Genomic DNA, 16,332 nt, shown 5'->3' on the forward strand with positions numbered 1-16,332 from the left:
TAAGTTACCTATCATCAAACTGTAGTGTGGTTCCAAAATACCAGTATCTCATTTTCATCTTCTCTTTTGAGTACATTTATGTTAACATAAATTGTTCTTTATTCCTTTTCATAAGCTCATTCAACTCAGCATTCTATTTTTAGTAAATACTGACAGGACGCTTTACTTAGTTACCAGTCCCAATTTGGAAGTCCAGTGTAGATTCTGCTTAATATAACTTCGTTTTTGCTTTAGCATTTGCATCACTCTTAGTGCTCTGAAGTAAATTCAAAAGTGCGCAAATTATAAATACAGAAGAAGAAACAACCTACAAAGAGCATCTATTACCCCTAACAAGGACTCCCGAAAATTTTCATGCTGAGACGCTGTAAATTTCAGGTGTTTCTTGTAAGTTGATCAAAATGTCAGAAAAAAAATGACTAAAACTGTTAGCATCTTTGCATGCATTTATTACTTGATGTAATAAAGCTCATTTTCATTTAAAAACTAATAATTACCGGACACACACCTGAACAAATACCACACTAGCCAAGAATACTGCCAGCACCCCAGAGGCCCAAGGGGCTCTCCCGTAGCTCTTCTCTCCCACTCCAAACTCCCGCTCTAAAATTACAGCACTCACTCCCTTCTTTCCTTCATATGTGTTTTTTTTTTGGGGGGGGGGGGGTGGGAGTTGGGGGTGCATGGTCCAGGAATTGAACCCAGGTTTCCCACATGGCAGGCAAGCATTCTACCACTGAACCACCCGTGCACCCTTATGCTACACTTTATTTATACCTTTGGATACATCTGAAATGCTTCATTAAAGCTTTACAAATAGGAAGTTTTGTGCAGAGGAAGGTGTTGAGACTCAGGAGTCAGACAGCCTGGTTTTGCACCTCAGCTGGGTCACCTACTAGCTCCATGACCACGGCAAGTCATCTCTCCTCCTCCAGGCCTTTCATCTGTATAAGCATCTGTGTAATTGTGAGACGAAACACTCACAATTCCCTGGGTTATGGTAAAGATTAAAATCATAAACGACATTTATTCAACGAGTTTATTGATTCCTCCCTGGAGCTAGGCCCTGTGGAAAACAGAGAGAATCAAACCCAGTCCTCACTCTCAAAAAGCTCGCAGTTTAAGAAACAGCTGGAAACAGAGAACTACAAAAACAAAGCAAACAAGTGCTTTGAAACAGCGGGGGACATAAGAAGGACGTAGTGTTTAAACCTGGAATCGAAAACTAACCGTGGAGAGGGGAAGGAGGGTGTCCGAGCCTCCCACGCAGAGATGAGTGTGGGAACGCCTAGAAAGACTCTTGCCGCAGACACAGCCACATCCTCCCTGGCTCTGGAGTTCACTGCAGGCTGGCCCACTGCAGGGAGGTGTAGACCACCTTACCATCAGGCTGTGGAGAACAGAGGAGCAGGGTCTTTCTGACGCTGGTTCCGAGTCGGCCAGCAGAAACCAGGTCCTGGAGTGGGATGGGGTCCCCAGCAGCCCAGCACTGAGCAATGTAGTGGGCATGGAAACGCAGCGGGTCTCCTGGGATAGAGATAGAGATAGGCAGGCTAAACCAAAGGGTAGAGAAAAGATTTTTACTGTGGCAGGCTGTGGTGACAGAGGACTGGAAGGCACTGATGCATCCATCGTTAGGAGACCAGAGAATGTTTCAGCAACCACTACCAAAGATTTAAAACAGATATCCTTGGAACCAGCAGTTTTACTTACCAGAATTTTTTTCTTACTATTGGCACAAAAATAAATCTAACAAAATGCTCACATTATGGTCACTTCGTAATTGTTAAAAAATGGGAACACCCAAACTACAGGCTGGTTATATCCATAGTACTTCATAAGACTAAGCATTATACAAAAAATTATCAACTTGTAAAACATCAATGATACGAGATAGGAACAGTGGTGGAGGAGGCAAGTTGTCAAACATGAATAGTATAATCTTATTTTTAAAAAAACACAAAAATTACTAGACATGTCATTGTCATGACCCAAGAAGCAGGACCATGAAATAAGTCAAAGCCATAAGAGACTTAAGAAATACCATTTAATGATCATGATAATGAATATACAACTATGTGATGATATTGTGAATTGCTGAGTGTATGTGTTGGAAATGTTTGTGTTTCTTTCTTGTAATTTTTTTTTAATTAATAAAAAATTTAAAAAAAAAGAAATACCATTTAAGAAGCTGTAATAAGTTGTGGCTCTAGTGAAGGAATATAAAAGAAGAGGGAAAAAGAAGAGGGAACAAAAAAAATTAAGAGAATCCCATCAAGTAAGTGGTGGCAGACTTCTCTTCACAGGTGGGCCAAGCGTTTTCAGATTCCATAGTTTTTGGTAACATGGCGCACAGATCATTCTAGGTCAGAACCCTGCCCTTACATACATCAATATTTTTAAAGATATTTGTATCACTCCAGGTGGGACAATGACCATAGTTAACCGCATGTCAGTTCAGGTCAGGTTTTGCCACCAAATGAGCGCTGGCACCAAATTACTGAAAACACTTCTGGCTTTAGAACTTTTCCAATTTCAGGAAATTTCAAATGAGGTACTGAAGACCCGCATATGCTATTGTTATCATTACAAGCTATGACCACAAAATCAGACAAAGCCATGAAGAGCTCAAAAGGGTATCATGTAAACATCTATGAGAAGTGACTCTTACATAAAAATATGATGGGGTCAACAAACTTTTCCTGTGACAATTGTAACAGGGGCCATGTGGTAAAAACTCAATCCTGCCACTGAAGCACAATAGCAGCCAGAGACTACACATAACCCAATGGTAAGGCCATTTTCCAATAAAATGTTATTTACAAAACCAGGTGGTAGATTGGACTTGTAGTTTGCCCCAGATTAGACAGTTTGAGCAGGTAAAGTAGACACCTGTGTGGGGAATGACACAGAAGTTTAACTTGTGAGTAATAGAAATTTAAGAGGCCAAATCTGCGAGATATCCCATCTGAGAGGATAGTCACAGCAACTTTAAAACAAGGTCCAGCCTGGCAGTCAGGTTTCCAGCAAGAATCCAGCCAGAAGCCAAGTGCATTCCCAGTCGTTAGGGTACCTCAGCCAGCTGAGAAGAAAGTGTCAAATACTTGAGATGTTAAACCCAAAATCGTTTTCTTGGAGGCTTAGCATCTTTTAACCTCAGGAAAATTTAGAATTACTTAGAAATACTGAAGAGAATCAGACCTTAAATATTAACTACTACTACCTTGGGGACAAGGAACCTACATGTATCTGGTATATTCAACATTTACTGGTTTAGAATTATTGCCCTATTAGAACTAATAGGTCAGCCTTGCAGTTCTGTTTAAAATGTGTGATAAGCAGCTGATAGATTTAACGGGTTACTTTAACCTGAAGTTATAATAAGTTTATAAATAGTGTTGGCACATCTAAGAGAATTTAAAACACCCATTTATATCTTACTAATGCTACTGGGCAAGTCAGAAAACTGTTGAACTTAAAAAGGAAAATATATTACATTTTTAAATGCAACTTATAATACTTAAAAGTACTTAACTTCTTTTGCAAATGGGGTCAAACATGAACTAACGCCCCTCCACCCCAAAAATTTGCTAAAATTAAGATTTTTAAGTTGAACTTAGAGCTTAAAGAAGAACTAGGGTTTGCATGTACATGTTGGATCAACTGAACATTCATTTTACAAACCAAAATCCATCTTTTTTACATGCAAGTTACCAAAAACAGTAGCTAAACGATTAAACCATGGTTATCTGTGGAAAATGGGATTGTGGATCGTGTCCTCAGTTTCTAAGTCAGCTACTTAATCTTTCAGTCTGAGAAACTGGTTCTCTTCCAATTTTTCAGTATTATAAAGAAAGCTGCAGTAAACATTCCTGAATTTTTTTATACATGTGTAAGTATTTCTAAATGAAACTTCTGGATCAAATCAAATGTTTGAGTACAGTTACTAAACTTCCCTTCAATCAAATCTGAGCCCACAAATGTTCCAGGGGTTTCATGGACAAAGAGGAAGTGAGATCAAAAGGAGAAATGTAGAATAAACGTGGAAGGTGAGATAGTGAGGCAAGGGGTGGCACCTAGGGGTCCCAATCAAAACTCACCAGGATAGACCAGGAAGTCTCCCCCAAACTTCCCAGCAGCACTCAAGAAGAAGCCTCGCTCCCAGAGATCCCTGTAGATGCTGTAGCGTAGCTCATGGGCTGGACGGCCAGCATGTGGCCAGTCTTTGGACTGGACTCGCCAATCCAGAGGCCTAGCCTTGACCGGGCGAGGCCTGGCAGTGGCCAGCTGGACAAGGAGAGCGGACCTGGGCAAGGGGGTTACCCCATTGGAAGGCCCTGGTTGGGGAGAGGAGGGACCTGGTGAAGGCACAAAGAAGACAATTTGGTGAATCCAAGGAACAAGGTTTTTCCATTCCTGTAGAGACCCAGGCCCTAAACCCCCCAATTAACATTTCCAAAAGATCTCTAGCCCCTCCTTCCCCTGGTCCTAGACGCCAACCCACCCCTCACCTGCTTCCTCTTTCTCTCCAGAAGCCCGGCTAGTACTGGCTGCATTCTCTGCGGCAGCTTGGCTCCCTCCAGCCTCCTGGCTCCCGCTAGCCCCTGAATCCTGTTCAAGCTTCTGCTTCTTTGCAGCCTGGCCCTCGGCAATCTTCTCTAGAAGCTCCTGTCGACGAGTCTCTCTGGCCTCCGCTGCCAAGGCGCTTTGCTCCTGGAAACCCTGCTCTTGCTGGCGCTTGAATGATGCCAGAGCCTAAGGAGTGAACTTAACTGGAACCCCAGGATTCAGGCATTCCATTCCCTGATTTCTGAAGGAGCCAGGACTCCTGAATTTCTGGCCCTTTCCCGCACAGTGTCTAGAACCCGGGGCTTCCGGCGCCATCCCGCCTGGGAGACTCGGAGCCGGGGCTGCAGCCCCTTCGCCCACGATATTTTCCAAGACGGCACATCCACCCCTCCCGCCTGGGGGACCCGGAGTCGGGGCTGCAGCCCCTTTGCCCACGATATTCTGCAAGACCGCGCACCCTTCCCTCCGCTCCCGCCTCGGGAACCCGGAATTTGGCGCCCCCAGCCCCTTACCAGGCCGTGGTGACGGGGGTCCGGGCGCGGGGCGCTGACCAGGGTCACGGCGCCGATCTCGGCCAGGAGCCGCGCCTCCTCAGGCATCAGCAGCAGGGGGAGGCCCAGGCGCGAGTTCTGGCGGGGGCCGCGGGGCAGGGCGCCCACCGTGCGGCCCCCCACTCCCAGGCGCTCCCGCAGCGCCTGCACTGCTTCGGCTCCCCACACCAGGGAGCGGCCATTCGCCACCTCCACCACCAGCATCCTCCTGCGGGAGCCAGGGGGAAACCGTCACGGCCGCAGGTGTCAGGGTCCTGGCCGCCCGCCGCCCGGGTGCACCCACCTCCTCCGAATCCCACCAGGCCCCGCCCCTGGGCGGAGCACCGCCCGCAACCAATGGAGGGCCGACGGCCAAGCCGCGCCACCCTCTTCGCATGCCCGGCACCGGCTTCGGCGATCCCGCCAGGCCTCCGGCCGCCCGAGGCCCCACCCCTTCCCAAGCAATCGGGCTCGGCTCGTGCCTTCGGGCCGCTTCAGGATTCCGGACGCACGAAGCAAGGGCCTTCGAAGCCCACGGTCAGCATCCGAGCCCTCGCCGGCGCTGCTGCACCTCAGCTAGCCTCACCTCCGCAAAGACCCGGCCACGCCCCCTCGAAATATCCATTTTACGCCTTTCGCAAAGCGGGCGTCTCCCTTCGGGCGTCCCCGTTAACCGTCGGCCTCCCAAAGCCAGTGCCCCGCCCACTCGGGAAGCTTCCGAAGCGTCTCCATGTCGGCGTTCTCGCAGCATAGACACTGCGAAACCCGAGGCCACACCCTCCTCGGAATCCTCGGAACTTGGTCCCTCCCCTTTCCGAACCACTGTGGTTCGGCGTTCGGCCATCCTCGGCTCGGCCGAATCCACAGACCCTTTCGCTCTCGATCGCAAGAGGTTTGGGCGCTCGGGCATTCTCGATTGGGCCGAATACAAATCCCCGCCCCCGTCCGAACGCAAGGAGTTCGGGCGTTCTCGCCTGTGTCAATCCCGAAGCCCCGCCCTTTTCCGAACGCAAGCGTCCTCTGCTACAGTCAATCCCAAAGCCTGAAGCCCCGCCCCCTCCGATAGCTAACGTCTCCCAATTCGGCAGGTCCCGCCCCGCGACCGAACGCCACACCGGCGGCCCCGCCCCTCAGGCCTCGTCGTCCGTTCTACACTAGAGCGGGCTCACCCCACTTCTCAGGGGCCAGTCCCTTCTCCCCCGCAGAATGTCCACACCGTCCCTCGAGAGCACCACCTCAGAGACACCAGCTCGCAGTCCAGGCGGAGCCACCCCCTACGTAGCGCGCCACGCGCCGCTTTCTCCACCCACCCGCCCCCATGCCGACCCCCCGCGCCGATTTCGTCATCCCGCCACCTCACGAAGCGGGAAGCCCGGAGCCCCGCCTTCCTCCAGGCGAAACGTCCTACCCCGCCCCTCCGAGGCGGCCTCCCTCCGCCCACGGCGTCACGTCTCCGCGTCGGTCCTGCAAGTTAGGATCGCGCGGCTTATTACCCTGGCCACGCCCACCTGGGGGCGGGATGCTGTTCGTCCCACCCCTTCGGAGTGTCCGGATCCCCGCCTGTTCGCGTCGCCAGAGTCTGCGGCCCCGTCCCCCTCTCCAAAGAGAGGCTTGAAGCTGGTAGCTCCTCCTATCTCTATACCCGGGCCTATACCCGACTATCTCCGAAATGAGCCGAAGCTTGTGGCCCCGCGCCCAAGCCGTGAGCGGAAGCTCCCGACTCTGCCCGAAGTGAGCCGAAGCTTGAAGCCCCGCCTCCGTCCCAGTTTCGGTCGGTTTCCGTCCTTTTTCCGGCCGGAGGCCCCGCCCTTGACGTGCCTGTTGCCCCGGCCCCCGCGTTCCCTCTGCAGTGCTCCGGCAGTCGGGCTGCCTGGGTGGACTCGCGCTCCAGCGGTGGACCCGGCTCCTTCCCTGCTTGCGCGGGCTGCCACGGTGGTCGCGAGCCTGCCCCTAGCCGAGGGAGCAGTGCGGGGCGTGCTGGCGGGAGGCGTGGCCGAGTCGCGGGCGGCGGGCGCCAGGTGGGGCGGGGGGGCCAGGTGGGGCGGAGTCAGGTGGGCGGGAGGGCCGGGTGCCCAGATGGGATGGTTTCCGTGTGGGCCGGGACCCAGGTGGTGCGGGGTCCCAGCGGGGCCCGGGGCCCAGGTGAGCGGGGCGGGGTGGACGGGGGCGGCGGCGCTGCGGAGCATCGGGTGGCCTGACCGCCCGTGGCTGGCGCCTGCTCGGTGGGCTCTGGGCAGGAGAGGGGTCGGAGGCGCAGAAGAGGAGTTGGCCCAGGTATTCTGGGTCCTCTCGAAGAAGGGCTGGGGTCTGGATGCTTGGGTTCACAAAGAAGGGAGGGCTGGGCTTGAATGAGAAAAGGGGGAGCCTGGATTCCTGGAACCTTGAAAGGGAAGACACCTGGGAGGTCTGGATTCTTGAATGCTCCAAGGGAAAGGGGTTTCTGGGTTCTCGAAGGAGCGGAGGGAGGGGGGATCCCCGCGGAAAGAGGGGGGGCTTTGATTTCTGGGGTCGCAAAAGAAGGCGTCTGGGAGCTGGATTCCCGGATCCTCGAAGGATCCAAGCGCTGGAGGTTTGGAGTTTTCGGAGAGAGGAGCCGAAGCCCTGACCCCAGAATTCTGGAAAAATTGGGGATTAGGAGGCTGGATTCCTGGGTTTTCACTGCGTGCCCTTCCCCCAGACCATGTCGCCGGAAGAATGGACCTATCTAGTGGTTCTTCTTATCTCCATCCCCATTGGCTTCCTCTTTAAGAAAGCTGGTGAGTCGGGTTCCCTCCCCCCAGTGGAAAACAAAGAGGGGACCCCTGGCCAGGGACCCCTAGAAGGTTCCAGGTTTCTGCTCACTCTTCTCCCCACAGGACCTGGGCTGAAACGATGGGGGGCCGCAGCGGTGGGCCTGGGGCTGACCTTGTTCACCTGTGGCCCCCACACCTTGCATTCTCTGGTCACCATCCTGGGGACCTGGGCCCTCATTCAAGCCCAGCCCTGGTGAGAGCATGGGGAAGGGGAGGGGAGGGAGACAGCGACCTGGTTCCTTATCGGGCCTTTCTCAGTTGTTGCCTCAGCTCTCCATTCCTCTTGATTATCTCTCTGGTCGTGTCTCATCTGCTTTTCTTCCTCTTTTGCCTTTTTCTGCGTCTTATCAGTGTTTTTCTCCCAGTCCTCTATAGTCACATCTTTGGGGGATGGGGAGAGGATGTTTCTTGTTTGCTGTCCCTGCCTCAGATACACCATTTGTGTTAATATTTTCTGTTTTTTTCTCTCTCATCTTGGGCTTTGCATCATGGAGGTAAAGAAAAAATGAAGAATTGAGGGGTCTTCACCCTGAAGCCTCTCTTATCACCTTCTCATTTTCCTTTCTCTCTTGTGGTGCATCTCCGTGTGCCCCTCTCCATTCCGTCACCATCCCTCTCTCCCTCTGGTCTCTCTCTGCCCTCCACTGCTTCTTTCTCCTTTCCTCCCCTGTTTTCTGTGTCTGAGCAGGGAGGAGGCCTCATAGCTAGAATCTGGGGGAGGTGGAGACTGAGGTCCTTCTCCCCAGCACAGCTGGTCTCCTGCCTCTGCCCCAGCTCCTGCCACGCCCTGGCCCTCGCTTGGACCTTCTCCTATCTCCTGTTCTTCCGAGCGCTGGGCCTGCTGGGCCTACCTACCCCCACGCCCTTCACCAATGCCGTCCAGCTGCTGCTGACACTGAAGGTCAGACATGGGGCCCCCCACTTCCCTCCCACCTTCCCCTGTGAGCTGGTTATACCCCCACAGCTCCCTCCTGCAACTGGTGGGGGTTTCAGGAGAGGCATTCCCCAGCACTCCCCTGGGGTGGTTTTAGCTCTCATAGGCCCTTGGGAGTTAGACTTCACCTCTTGCTGTTCAAGGGGTGATGAGCTGTCACAAGTGATCTGATATCGGGTGCCATTTGGTGCCCACGGCTGGGCGAGATGCTTTACCCGCTCGTTCTCCTTGAACCTTTGCAGCAAGACACTTTGCAAAGGAGAGAGGCTGGCTCTGTGAGAAGGCCCTTGCATCAGGGCACAGAACCAGCAGGCCCAGGCCTGGCCCTTAGTGCATGTTAGAACCACCTGCGGAGACTGTGAAGCCCTGAGTTCCTTGCAGGTACTATGTGCAAGGCTCGGGACACATCAGAGAGCACGGCAGTCTTGAAGAGCAGTCAAACAGGTGTCTCAACTGGGAGCTTGTGGATAGGTGGGAGTTGGCAGGCCAGAGAGAAGCTGGAGGAGGAGCCTCTCAGGATTTGGGGGCCAGCATTTGTGTAAGGAGGCAGGCGGATGTGCTTTCTTGAGAGAACAAGGGGAAAAAGGCAGCCACGTGTCACCTTCCTGTGGGGGGGCCAGATGTGCGCCCCCTCGAGGTTTTTGCTTGTTTGTTGCCAGAAGATTTCCAGGTCTAAAAAGTTCTCTGGACGCAGAGACTGAAGCATAACCTGGCAAGATGGGAGGGTTCTCCCCACTGAGGCTGGGCAGGTTAGTTGGTAGGGCCTGGAGGCAGAAAGCGGCAGGAGAGCCACCCTGAAGCCTTTTAGGGTCAGGGCCAGCCCAGCCGCCAGCCTAGCGTGATCCCATGAGGGAATGAAAACCCTGCTCTCCCCAGCCCCAAATGGAGCCCCATCAAGCCCACCCAGCAGGAAGCTGGAGGCCAGGGAGACCTGGAGATGCAGGGCTGGCCTTGGGGCCAGTGCACAGGGAGAGAGAACAGACGAAGGGGTGAGGACAGACTGAAGATGCGTAGCCTGGGGTGGGTGTGGGAAGAGGTGGGCACGCCAAGCCCACAGGCTGGGTCCGGGGAACAGGAAAGCCTTCTGGCCTGAGCAGTTGGTTGGATGATGGCAGCATCTCCTGAGGTGAGGAACCGAGAAAGATCCTGCTCCCCAAGCCATAGACACCCAGGTAGAAATGGCAGCTTGGGGAGGGGTCCACGTGTGGGTGGTGGCTCACGCCAGGGGTCTGCGCAAGTATAGAGGAAGGAGAGAGGAGGAGCCGGGTCTGAGCTGGGGAGAAATGCCCACTAGCCCGAGGCATTGAGAAGCCCTGATATGGGGGTTGAAATGCCCAGAGCTGCCTCTGGAGGGCACAGAACCTTCCCAGCTGCCTGGGCAGGACAGCCTGTGCCCCCAGTGCTCGCTTCCAGCACCCTAGATGCTGGGGCTCCTGGAGGCTGCTAAGTGACCCAGGGAGACGAGTGTGAGGAAGGGACGGGGCTGACCTGGCTCCTGCCCGCGCCCCTCCCTCCCAGCTGGTGAGCCTGGCCAGTGAAGTCCAGGACCTGCACATGGCGCAGAGGAAGGAGCTGGCCCTGGGCTTCAGCACAGGGCCCACCATGGGGCTGCTGCCCGACGTCCCTTCCTTGATGGAGACGCTGAGCTACAGCTACTGCTACGTGGGAATCATGACAGGTGAGACGGTCTGACCCCTCTGTGCCACCTCCTCTCTCCACGCCACCCGGGGTTGGCTTCTTTCCGTGTCTCCCACCTGCCCCGTTGTCTCCATTCTGGCGTGTGCTGCTTCAAGGGTGAGCTTTTGTGCGGAGTCCCACCTGCCAGGGACTGTTTTCCTTCTAAAGGGTACATTGCTTATTTCCTTACATAGCTCACAGGGAGAGACCATAGATAAACTTGGTGTCTCTGCTGCCCAGAGAACAAATATTCAAACTTAGGACACCAATATATGCTAAGGAAATATTTCTCATTTGTGTTCACGTCCCATAGAATCTACCCTTGAAGTGTTGAGGTCAAAGGCCTCTGGTGCATCCATGCCCACAATTGATTTTACGTTTTCATCAACCCAAAAAGAAATCCCACCCCTTTGCCATCACCCCCCAATCCTCTCACTCCCCCTCTTCCCAGCCCTTGGCAACCACTGAACCCCTTTCTCTCTCTGTGGCCTACCTGTTCAGGACATTTCTTGTAAGCGGAACTCTAGACATGTGGCCTTTTGTGAACACACAGACACCTTCCATTGTCCCCACTGCCCCTCCCTCGAGCAGGTCACTGTCACGTCTAACCCAAGAAGCACCTCCCCTTTGCCATGGTGGCCTCTCTGCTGTCCCCGGCCACTCAGCAGCCAGAGGGGTCACTTCGTCATGGTGGTGGTGTCTGCTTGCACTTAGGATAAAGCTCCAAGTCACCCTCGGCCTGCAAGGCCTCGGGGGACCGGTCCTGCCACCCCCTGCTCTTCCCACTGCCCCTCATGCTCAGATGGACAGCTGCTTTACCGGGGTCTTCAGATCACCTGCGGCTCCCTGGGTTCTTGTATGTGTCTCCCTGTCTGTTCCAGGGTCTCCAGCTCCATCATCCTCGGTGTCTTTGTCCCTCTAATTCTCTGTCCCTCTCTCTTTCCCTGAGTCCCTTTTGCTCCCCTCCAAGTCTCAGCCCCTGCCCTCTGGACTGTCCCCCTCTCTGTAGGTCTCTGCTGGTCTCTCCTGCCCGCCCCAGACCCCCCATCCCCCATGCCGCTGCCCGTCCCTCATGGGCCACAGCCTCTGACCACCTCCCACCTGCCCCGCACAGGCCCGTTCTTCCGCTACCGCACCTACCTGGACTGGCTGGAGCAGCCCTTCCCGGGAGCCGTGCCCAGCCTGCGGCCCCTGCTGCGCCGCGCCTGGCCGGCCCCGCTCTTTGGCCTGCTCTTCCTGCTGTCCTCACACCTCTTCCCGCTGGAGGCCGTGCGCGAGGACGCCTTCTACGCCCGCCCGCTGCCCGCCCGCCTCTTCTACATGGTCCCCGTCTTCTTCGCCTTCCGCATGCGCTTCTACGTGGCCTGGATTGCCGCCGAGTGCGGCTGCATAGCCGCTGGCTTCGGGGCCTACCCCGTGGCCGCCAAAGCCCAGGCCGGGGGCGGCCCCACCCTCCAATGCCCACCCCCCAGCAGGTCAGGCAGCGGGAGGGAGGCGCCCCAAGACCCACCAGGCCCTTAGTGAGGCGCCCGGGGAGCTGGGGGCGGGGGTGCCGCCGTGCTCAGCTGAGCGCCCCGGCGCCCAGGCCGCTGACCACCGCCATTGCCCCTGCCGCTGGTGCCTCTGGGAGTGCCAGCTCCCTGTCCTGGGAAGAGGAAGTTGTCTTAGCAGCCAGGTGCTGCCCCTCTGTGGCCAAGGAAGCGGCACCCCAGTAGGCAGACCCCTGGGGTAGCTCAGGCTGCCCCTCCTGCCACCAGGCTTGCTCTCCGTTGCTACGGTAATGGCACCCCATCCACCCAGTGACTCTCAGGTGCCCTGTTTCAGAGGAGGGGTGTCCCTGGTGGAGGGACCTCATCCCTGCAGCCACATATCACCTTCCTACCACAGGCCCCTACCCGCCCTGGCTGCTGGGAGGCCGCTCAGCCACCAGGAATGGCCTGCCCCGTGCTCTGAGCAGCAACTGCCAGCCTTCTTCTGCCGTTGGCTCGGGTGGGGCAGGGGTCATGCCGTCCCCTCGCTGTCATCAGTTGCCATTCTGCAGCTGGGGAAGTGCCCCCTGCCGCAAACTCACTGCCCCTGGCATGGTCACAGTGGGCTGATTTCCAGGCACCGGAGAGGTCGGCCCCCAGAAAATGTGGCAGGAATAGAAGGCTTTTCTAACCCCCCTAATGGGTGGCTCATCAGACACCTCCAGGGTTCAGGTGGACCAAGGATATTCCCCACTGGTTGGGGTGTCGGCGGTGATGACATTCTCAGCCCACCACCAGGATCAGTACCAGGAAAGGCCCTTCCCTGAAGTTTTTCTAAACGTGCTGGGCCTCGTTGCTAAGTAATGCCCTTTCCCTAGCAACGGAGACCGCAGAGGTGTCATGTGGGCACAGAGCATCTCCTTAGCAGCTGTGAAACACCCTGCGTTGGGGATGATACTTCCCTAGCTACCAGCAGCTTAGAAAGGACTGGTACCTTGGAGGTTCCCTGAATGTGCTTAGCTTGGTTGCTAAGGAGGGGCCTTTTGTTAGCATCTGAGACCAGCACAGCATTAGGTTGCTAAGGACCCTTTGAGGCTCCTTGTGGCCATTGCAGGCCCAATACCAAGAGGAGGGGACCTGTGGTGAACTGGGCCACCCTCACAGCTGCCCTGGAGGTCCGACAGCTGCAGAGCTGGGGCCAGACCCCCGAGCAGCCGGGGCTGGGACAGGAGCTGGCACCGGGAGGGCTCAGCTGAGCTGCATGTCTCCCCACCCTCACCCTCCACCCCCAGTCCCGAGAAGGCGGCTTCCCTGGAGTATGACTACGAGACCATCCGCAACATCGACTGCTATGGCACGGACTTCTGCATGCGGGTGCGGGAAGGCATGCGCTACTGGAACATGACGGTGCAGTGGTGGCTGGCCCAGTACGTCTACAAGAGTGCACCCTTCCACAGCTACGTGCTCAGGTGAGCCCCGCCCAACCTCCCCGCAGGTGTGCTGTCCCAGGCCTCGCTTTCCCCATCTGTAAAGCCAGCCTCATTCAACAGACACAACCTGTGTCTGTATACTGAGAGTCCGGAGCCTGTGAAGTCAGGGGCCGGGCTTCCCTGAGTCTTGGCCCTCACCGTTCCTGGGGAGCCACAGAGGGGCTCGGTGGCCCCTCACTTTCCTCAGCTGTCAGTTCTTTTCCCTCACCAGGTATTTATTGAGCAGAGACTTTGTGCCAGACGCTGTTACCTTTACAGCCTTGGCATCTAGGAACTCTTACCCCCATTTTAAGGACAAGGAAACTGAGGCTCAGGGGTTAGGCTCCTTGCCAGGTCCACTATCTCAGTGGTGCACAGTGAAAGAAAGCCCTTTTGTTGTTGATTAAGTATTAACCCAGAGAGTAGTACGCTTGGCCGGTAAGACTGCCGAGGCAGAAAGAGATTGCACCCATTCTCCACCAAGCAGCCCAGCAGATACAAGCTGTTGCATTTGCGCTCTCACATGTGAAGACCTGTCCTGACGTAACTAGAGGTGCTGTTTGCTCGACTACCCCTGTGACAAGCAGGTGGCTACAGCTCGAAGCCAAGCAGCTGGCCTCAGCTCCCAGGAAAGGGAGCCAGGGGTTCTGTTATCCTGGATGTTTATGTTGCAGAGATTCTTCCAAGCACTTAAAACATCCCTGGGTGGTACTGCTGGCCACCATGCTTAGCTCTTCCAGAGGTTGGCGTATATATCAGAGGAGCAGAGAAACGGGTCCCAAACAGTAGGGTTTTCCAGGAAATGGTCTAAAAAAAAAGAGAGGGGAAAGTTCTATACACCCCAAGGATCAGGCGCCACGTTTGTCTGTGGTTATGTTGTCTCATCTCCAGCACCGTCCTGTGCCCCAGGGAAAAGGTGAAGCCCTCGGGCAGGATGGGGCTCACCCAGGCTCAGCGGGAAGCTGCTGGACCTGTGGTGGGCGTGAGGTGGAGCACGTGGCTATTATGTCTCAGGCGGGAGAGGGGCTCAGCCTGATTGCAGTCTTCAGGCACTGGGGAATTGGACTTTTGGATCCATGAGGCAGGGGGGTCCCAGGCTCGGGATTCCGAGTCTATGCTGCTGGGTCCTTAAGGGAGGAAGAGACAGGGGCCCAGGTACTGGGAGTGGGTGAACTGGGTCCCTGGAGAGAAAGGCGTGGAGGTGCCCAAGTCGCTGAAGGAGGAGCAAGTCGGGAGCCAGGATTGCTGGGCCCTGGGGGAGGATAGGGGATAGGGTTCCTAAATCCCAGCTTCCAGAAGGAGGGCTGCCTGGGCTGTGCAGCAGGCCCTCGCAGGGAGTTGCCTGATCCCTGGGCCCTAAACAAGAAGGGGCCACAGCCAGGGGCTGCTGGTGGCTGCTGTTCTGACTTCAGCCTGCTCCAGGGTCGCCTGGAGGACTTGTTACAGCTCGTTTTCTCCCGGGCCCCACCCAGAGCGTCTGAGGCAGCAGGGCTGTCCTGGGGCCCGGGGATTTCCACAGCTAACAGGGTCCTGGGCAGTGCTGACGCCGGACCAGGCCCACACATCGAGCACCACCGGGCAGGGGAGCTGGACTTGGTTCTGAAAGGATGGGCCTTGGGACACCAAACTTTAGATCCTTAACGTAGAAGGCCTACGTCGGGATGATGGTGCTGGGGGGGGGGGCCGGGGGCTCCTGGGTCCCTGAAGGAGGCAGAAGCCTGTACTCTCCTCAGCATCAGGAACCAGGGAAGGGGGGCCCCTGGGTCCGAGGGGGAGGGGCAGGGGCCTGCACCCCCGGGGTCTGAGGGGGGAGGGGCAGGGGCCTGCACCCCCGGGTCTGAGGGGTCCCGGCCCTGGCTCCTGACCAGTGGGGTCCCGCAGGAGCGCCTGGACCATGCTGCTGAGCGCCTATTGGCACGGCCTCCAGCCTGGCTACTACCTGAGCTTCCTGACCATCCCGCCATGCCTGGCGGCCGAGGCGCGGCTGGAGTCAGCCCTGCGGTGGAGGCTGGGCCCGGAGGGCCAGAAGGCCTGGGACTGGGTGCACTGGTTCCTGAAGATGCGGGCCTACGACTACATGTGCATGGGCTTCGTGCTGCTCTCGCTCGAGGCCACGCTGCGCTACTGGGCCTCCGTCTACTTCTGTGTCCACGTCGTCGTGCTGGTGGCTCTGGGCCTGGGGCTGGCTCTGGGTGGGGGCGGCCCTGGCCGGCCGAAGGCGGCCCCTCAGGCCCCCAGCCTCACCCCAGAGCAGCGCAGGGAGGAGTAGGCTGCGGCACATGCCCACTTCCGCCTGGGAATTCTCTAGGTGGGGCTGCTGTCTGCTTCCCCAGAAAGCCCTTACCTGAGCTGGGATCCTGGAGGGATGGGGGGCACCACTGCCCCAGAGCTCTCCCTGCAACTGGGCTCAACACTGGGGCCTTCAAGATCAGTTTCACCTGTAAAATCAAGAGAAGGCCCAGAGGGGAAGCCTTTGGCCCAGCAGTTTGCAGAGCTCCCTGCCATCTTCAGCAGGTGCAGCATGGAGTAAGGAGCTGTCTCCGGTCTCTTGCTCTATTTTATCTCATCTGATCAGTATTTCAGAAGTGAAAGGGAACTTAACCTTCCATGCCACAAAGGAGATCCAGGATGTGATGAACTGGACTTGGGCAGCTGATGTAGCTTTTGTCCGAGCCGCCCCAAGACCCTAAGCCCCCATCATCCTCTTGTCATCCCTTGGCCTGAGGCAGGGTTGGTGTTTCAGTCCTTTGCAATAAAGTGTTGCCCAGGAGACTGGCGTCCGTGTCTGTGGGTCCTGTGTCCTCTCCGGGCCACCTGCTGGCCAGGAAGAGGCCAGCCGCAGGCCCCTCCTTCACCTGGGGCAGTCCCCGCCCAGGTGTCACTGGAGACGGA

The 16,332-nt window shown here is 56.1% G+C and overlaps 2 protein-coding genes across 6 annotated transcripts; one reads left to right on the top strand and one right to left on the bottom strand.

Annotated features, from left to right (window-relative positions):
* Positions 1-1,025: 1,025 nt before the first annotated feature.
* On the bottom strand, positions 1,026-6,833 carry TSEN34 (tRNA splicing endonuclease subunit 34). 4 transcript variants are annotated; one of them, XM_077130822.1, is made up of 5 exons: positions 6,608-6,833; positions 5,082-5,328; positions 4,512-4,755; positions 4,101-4,358; positions 1,026-1,527 (listed from the first exon to the last, which is right to left on the bottom strand). In XM_077130822.1, exons 2-5 carry the CDS (start codon positions 5,322-5,324, stop codon positions 1,340-1,342), a joined length of 933 nt encoding a protein of 310 aa, XP_076986937.1. In that variant the 5' UTR covers positions 5,325-5,328; positions 6,608-6,833; the 3' UTR covers positions 1,026-1,339. The 4 variants fall into 4 exon arrangements, with proteins under 4 accessions (XP_076986937.1, XP_076986934.1, XP_076986933.1 ...); XM_077130819.1 differs by having other exon boundaries at positions 6,593-6,833; XM_077130818.1 differs by lacking the exon at positions 6,608-6,833 and adding an exon at positions 6,269-6,409.
* A 105-nt stretch (positions 6,834-6,938) lies between these two features.
* Positions 6,939-16,213, top strand: MBOAT7 (membrane bound acylglycerophosphatidylinositol O-acyltransferase MBOAT7). Of its 2 annotated transcripts, none has more exons than XM_077130817.1 (8): positions 6,939-7,117; positions 7,777-7,855; positions 7,955-8,084; positions 8,666-8,792; positions 10,344-10,503; positions 11,617-11,977; positions 13,264-13,440; positions 15,322-16,213. In XM_077130817.1, the coding sequence occupies exons 2-8, from the start codon at positions 7,780-7,782 to the stop codon at positions 15,707-15,709; spliced, it is 1,419 nt and encodes a 472-aa protein (XP_076986932.1). In that variant the 5' UTR covers positions 6,939-7,117; positions 7,777-7,779; the 3' UTR covers positions 15,710-16,213. The 2 variants fall into 2 exon arrangements, with proteins under 2 accessions (XP_076986932.1, XP_076986931.1); XM_077130816.1 differs by lacking the exon at positions 6,939-7,117 and adding an exon at positions 7,162-7,241.
* Positions 16,214-16,332: the final 119 nt, after the last annotated feature.

The sequence above is a fragment of the Tamandua tetradactyla genome, chromosome 16 (genome assembly GCF_023851605.1).
Source record: "Tamandua tetradactyla isolate mTamTet1 chromosome 16, mTamTet1.pri, whole genome shotgun sequence".
NCBI lineage: Eukaryota > Metazoa > Chordata > Mammalia > Pilosa > Myrmecophagidae > Tamandua > Tamandua tetradactyla.